General features: G+C 39.5%; 1 protein-coding gene across 1 annotated transcript in view; it reads left to right on the top strand.

The window, feature by feature from the left end:
* Nucleotides 1–434: 434 nt before the first annotated feature.
* The window catches only part of LOC140165838 (uncharacterized), a 42,285-nt gene continuing 36,719 nt past the window's right edge, over nucleotides 435–6,000 (top strand). Inside the window, exon 1 of the mRNA XM_072189161.1 lies at nucleotides 435–670. Within this exon, the coding sequence (XP_072045262.1) occupies nucleotides 499–670 (172 nt within the window). The 5' untranslated portion in view covers nucleotides 435–498. The remainder of the gene's footprint in view (nucleotides 671–6,000) is intronic.

Genomic DNA, 6,000 nt, shown 5'->3' with positions numbered 1-6,000 from the left:
GGCCCATGTGATGCAAGTTGCGACGCAACTGCAAAGGTCTTCTTTTCAAAGGAGAAATGAAAAAATTGCAGACGATCAAAATTAGAGGGACTAATTAACAATTAACAAAGGGACTACCTTTTCATGTTAATCTGTTCAAAATAGTCTTACAAAAGTAATGTTCAGGGTTAAGTCCACTTGCTGCATATATAAGCTAATTTATTTTGGAAAAAGGCCCGGGAAAAAGGTCCACATTTTGGAAACACCCCTCCTCCCACAAAAAAAAATCTGGCTACGGGCCCAGTTTCAAGGATGTTTGTATTCAATCGAATGACAAAACAAACAGAATTAAAGGTCGTATATATGTAATGTTTTGCATAATTGAGCCATAAACAAACCTAGCGTTTGAGAAATCCACCCTAAACGTTTGACGAAACAGTATTTTGTCGCGTCCTCTTTGAATATCACATAGGGCCTACAACATCTTCGATACCAGCGCATCTTTACGATTTCATCATCATGTTATCCATCAACAACAACGCTTGGTTAGTTGTGTTCAATTTCTATGAGACGATAACACCAGCATCGAACTATCCCTCATTCTTAGCGGGTTGGAGACAACTGGGTAAATTTGTGGACACATTGGATCATTATGTTGGCACACAATTGCAGAAAAATACAAACCCCAATGGTAAGTTGCCTCAAGGATGTCTATGAAGGAAATGAATTACTAAAGTATATAGGCCTACCATCAATTAGAATTGCCAGATAGATTACATTTTCACTTCACGATTCATTTTTGTATATGCCGAACTTCAAACCTGTAATGTGCTATTCCATTTAACTCTCTTCACGCGAGTGTCGACTGCAGACGACATGTTTTTTAAAAAAAATCAAAATTCAAATATTTCAGAAATGTAACTTTTCATGACCATATTTAGAATCAGCATGACAAATACATTAAAATGAGTACAAACAAGCCTAGTATTGGTACAGTAGATCTTAAGATAGCTCTTGATATTTTGAGAAAATATCTCAGAACTTCAACTTTTTCCGTTGAAGCGCATGACTAGCACGCAGAGCATTAAAGTCCACATTCCCCCTGTGGAAGATTTTAGAAATATCGTCCACAGGGGGAGTCATGTCAGTGAAATGAATATTTTGTTTTGTGACTGATTATTCAAGCTTATTCGGACTAAGGGGAGTATGAATTTCAAATAGAATTAGCGCATAAAGCAACTCTATTTGAAACTCGCCCTCCCTCTGTCGTAGATTCAGGTTGAATTTTTCTCAGAGGGTGTATGAAGTTCAAATGGAGCTGCTTATTGTCTTGATTCCATTTAAAATTCATACTCCCCTGTTGAATATATTTCCAAAATCCTCCACAAGGGGAGCGTGAATGATAAATGGATATGCCCATTAGAATTACTAGATTCCATTTCTCACTTCACGATTCATTTTTTTTGTATGCCGAACTTCAAACCTACAATATAAACGATCATAATTATTATCAACAGCAGAAGCATAATTGAAAAGGTTGGTATGATTCATATATGATCAAAAATAGAATTGATTTGATAGTTATACGTAGGCCTATAGATATGTTAGGATTGTAATATAATTATTAAGGGTAGACGAGGTATTGTTGGTCGAAGCAACCTAAAAATCGATTTTCATTATCTAGATCAATATATTATTGAAAATTAACACCTTGATGTTTTGAAAAAGTCCATTCTCAAAATCGTATACTTTGCAAACTTGCTTAATTTATTGTTGTTAATGAGTTATGTACGTTTTACAAAAGTGTTGTTGTTTCAGCCCTCTTTACAACGTAACTCAAGAACCGCAGCACTTATAAAAGTATATCTGTGATATTTTAATTCTTCTACACGCTCGCTATGAATTGAGCAATGCAGTTTTTGCCAAAGCTTACTACCATTCGTAAGATGCTGTGAACTACCAAATCACAACAGTTTAAAATAATTACTAACCTTAAAGACGACAAATGTCATAGCAGGTTGTAGACTGTCGATGTCCCCCAAACCTGTAAACCTATATTTGGCCTATTTTGGTTGAACATGCATGGTTGAAACAATGGTCTATATTGTTTGGATTTTTGATTCGTTGTTTGTTTTTTGTTTTGTTCAAATACAAATAGCGTTATTATCAATGGCTGTGAAGTAGAATTATAACCATGTGCTTCTTTTGTCCAATATGCCATCAAGATTTCGAATGGAAACAGTTCAGAGTTTCAGACCCAGATCACGATCATGTCATGTCAGTATTAAATGTATATTTTGTTCTGGCACTGATTATTCGGACTAAGAGAAACACTACATGTAAAGTCTCCGAGCTTCCAAAAAAGGCTTTATTGGGACAAAAAATTTGCATTTTACACAATTTTGGCCCATGCTCGGGGTGAAAAGGGCTGTCGCGTAGTCCTAAGGCTCGCTAGTCCCAAGGGTCGCTAGTCTTAAAGGGCAGGTCTATTGCAAAAACAAGTTTATCTCTATTTGAAGAGAATAATTATTACATCACAAGTTGACACTCGTTGCAATTTTTTTATGCGTATTTCTCCTGAATAAAAATTCCCTTTAAAAGGGAAGGCCAGCCTCAATGCAGAAGAGGTCTTGTAAATAGTTTGGGTCACCGTGAAAGGCATTTTTTTTAGGAGCACGCTTACATCCATGTTACATGACAGTCCACCAAACCATGAATGGTGAGAACATGCACACTGAAACAGAAAAAACATTAACTCCTATAACTCCTGTCAACTCTTTAATTCATTACTCCAAATTGTTCTGTAATTTTGTCTTTACTGCTTTTTACCCATGCTTATTATTAAAATCAAGAAATACACTGCAGTTGTTAGTTAATTCGCTATGTAAACTCAACTTACATGCACATTTTATTTTAAAATGATTTTATATTATTTCGCAATGTATAGTTTACTACAAAGTAGATAGTGGCACGCACATGATAAAGGACTGATCATTCACTACAATCTTCACTTTTAAACTGTATTTTTTGAATGTGTTGATTGTTAGTCCGAAACTCCTGCAAAGCTATGGACATGGCATCTTACCTACTCCATTCTGTAATAGTCTGCATTGTGTGTTTTCTCAGTCTTCAATCATTTTGTTGAATGTAATTTTATGAATCGAATAAAAAGATAGAAAGTGGCCTCACTTTAGTTATGTGTCATTTTATAGTATTTATAATTTATAAAGTAAGACAATAATTTATTTATTTTCTATAAGTGCATGTCAAAATATGGGATATATTGTTCAATATTATAGCTAGCCCCTAAAAACTTTATTTTCCATCGGATTTTTCCCGTTGAAAAGACAAAACTGATGTTATAGATAGCAATAATATCATCAATAACATTTTGAGTCAATTTTATCCATAAAACGATACAGGATAGGATAGATAATTGCTTTGACTTCAATGTGGTCCATATAATGAAGATTTTACTTGTGTGACACACTCACAATCACTTTGACAAGTTTGACATTAGCAACAATGAGTTGTACTATTATTTACCATAACAATGCTGCATAACAATATGGAGACTATTGCTCTCATTTCGGAAACAAAGCCTCACACAGTATTGTTACTATGCGTTTGCTTTGTAATGCATCCAACTGAATAATAGGTTAATGAACGCGTATTACTTGTTGGGAGAGAAATTAGACAAAATAATGCACGCGCGCTGATGTTGATGCGTCTAATTAGACGCATCAACATCAGCGCAAGTGCATTATTTTGTCTAATTTCTCGAGCAATAAGTAATACGAGTTCATTAACCTATTTCAAACAGGAGGAGAAAAAAACACGTGATTTTTACTCTTTTTATAACAAAATTATCACTAAAAATATTGGAAAATAGAACCAAATATAAATGCATCAACCTGCCCGAAAAATGAATCAATCCTACGCGACGCGAACTCGCGCAAAACATTGCGCGTAGTACGCGGAGTGCAATTAGACACAATCAATGCATGGTTTGGATTTTTTTAACGCTTGCTCTGATTGGTTCTCGCTATTGTATGAAACTATAATAACTGCATGAGTTTGTGGACTTAACACGGTTTATATGATATTGATATACATGAATTGTAATATTATAATTTACAAATATATATATTAAAAAAAAGAAGCGGCTGATGTAATCCATATGTTTAAAAAACATTAAATTTGTAATACTTAATTCAGAGGTTTTTTCTGTGAACAACAACAGTATACGTTCTGTGCATTGAGAATGTTTATAGTCCCTCAGGCACAGTCATTTCATGACGTCATCTTTTTTCTAGGTCAAATCTGTCTCGTTCGAAGGAACTCGTCGCTTAAGTTGGTTTTTGCGGAATATCAATTTTAAACGTCTTACGCTCGTATTTTCTCAAAAAAAGAGTCATTTTCATTGTCCTCATAATATTAGCTTGCCAATGATATGATGTCCGAGCAATATACCTGACCTTTAAGGGTCGCTAGTCCTAAGGTTCGCTAGTCCTAAGGGTCGCTAGTCCTAAGGTTCGCTAGTCCTAAGGGTCGCTAGTCTTAAGGTTCGCTAGTCCAAAGGTTCGCTAGTCCTAGGGTCCGCTAGTCCTAAGGTTCGCCAGTCCTAAGGTGCACTATAGTCCTAAGGATCACTAGTCGTAAGGGTCGCTAGTCCAAAGGTTCGCAAGTCCTAAGGGTCGCTAGTCCCAAGGTTCGCTAGTCCCAAGGTTCGCTAGTCCTAAGGTTTGCTAGTCCTAAGGTTCGCTAGTCCTAGGGTCCGCTAGTCCCAAGGTTCGCCAGTCCTAAGGTGCACTATAGTCCTAAGGATCGCTAGTCGTAAGGGTCGCTAGTCCAAAGGTTCGCTAGTCCTAAGGGTCGCTAGTCCTAAGGTTCGCTAGTCCTAAGGTTCGCTAGTCCCAAGGGTCGCTAGTCCCAAGGTTCGCTAGTCGTAAGGTTCGCTAGGCGTAAGGTTCGCTAGTCCCAAGGTTCGCTAGTCCAAGGGTTCGCTAGTCCGAAGGTTCGCTTGTCGCTATAGTCTTAAGGGTCGCTAGTCCAAAGGTTCGCTAGTCCTAGGGTTCGCTAGTCCTAAGGTTCGCCAGTCCTAAGGTGCACTAGTCCTAAGGATCGCTAGTCGTAAGGGTCGCTAGTCCGAAGGGTCGCTAGTCCTCGCTAGTCCTAAGGGTCGCTAGTCCTAAGGGTCGCTAATACTAAGGTTCGCCAGTCCTAAGGTGCACTAGTCCTAAGGTTCGCTAGTCGTAAGGGTCGCTAGTCCTAATGGTCGCTAGTCCTAAGGTTCGCTAGTCGTAAGGTTCGCTAGGCGTAAGGTTCGCTAGTCCTAAGGTTCGCTAGTCCTGTGGTTCGCTAGTCCTAAGGGTCGCTAGTCCTAAGGGTCGCTATAGTCTTAAGGGTCGCTAGTCCAAAGGTTCGCTAGTCCTAGGGTTCGCTAGTCCTAAGGTTCGCCAGTCCTAAGGTGCACTAGTCCTAAGGATCGCTAGTCGTAAGGGTCGCTAGTCCGAAGGGTCGCTAGTCCTAAGGGTCGCTAGTCCTAAGGGTCGCTAGTCCTAAGGTTCGCCAGTCCTAAGGTGCACTAGTCCTAAGGTTCGCTAGTCCTAAGGGTCGCTAGTCCTAAGGGTCGATGGTCCTAAGGGTCGATAGTCCTAAGGGTCGCTTGTCCTAAGGGTCGCTAGTCCTAAGGGTCGATGGTCCTAAGGGTCGATAGTCCTAAGGGTCGCTTGTCCTAAGGGTCGCTTGTCCTAAAGGTCGCTAATCTTAAGGGTTGCCAGTCCGAAGGTTCGCTAGTCCAAAGGTGCGCTAAGGGTCGCTAGTTCTAAGGTGCGCTAGTCCTAAGGGTCGCCAATCCTAAGGTGCTCTAGTCCCAAGGGTCGCTAGTCCTAAGGGTCGATAGACCTTAGGGTCGCTAGTCCGAAAATTTGCCACTCCTAAGGGTCGCCAGTCCTGAGTCTTAAGGGTCGCTAGACCGGAGGTTCGCTAGTCCTAAGGGTCGCCAGTCCTGAGGTTCGC

Source organism: Amphiura filiformis, chromosome 12, assembly GCF_039555335.1.
Source record: "Amphiura filiformis chromosome 12, Afil_fr2py, whole genome shotgun sequence".
In the NCBI taxonomy this organism is placed as follows: Eukaryota; Metazoa; Echinodermata; class Ophiuroidea; order Amphilepidida; family Amphiuridae; genus Amphiura; species Amphiura filiformis.
The sequence above is the reverse complement of the archived record's forward strand: the minus strand, read 5'-3'. Positions and strand labels throughout refer to the sequence as shown.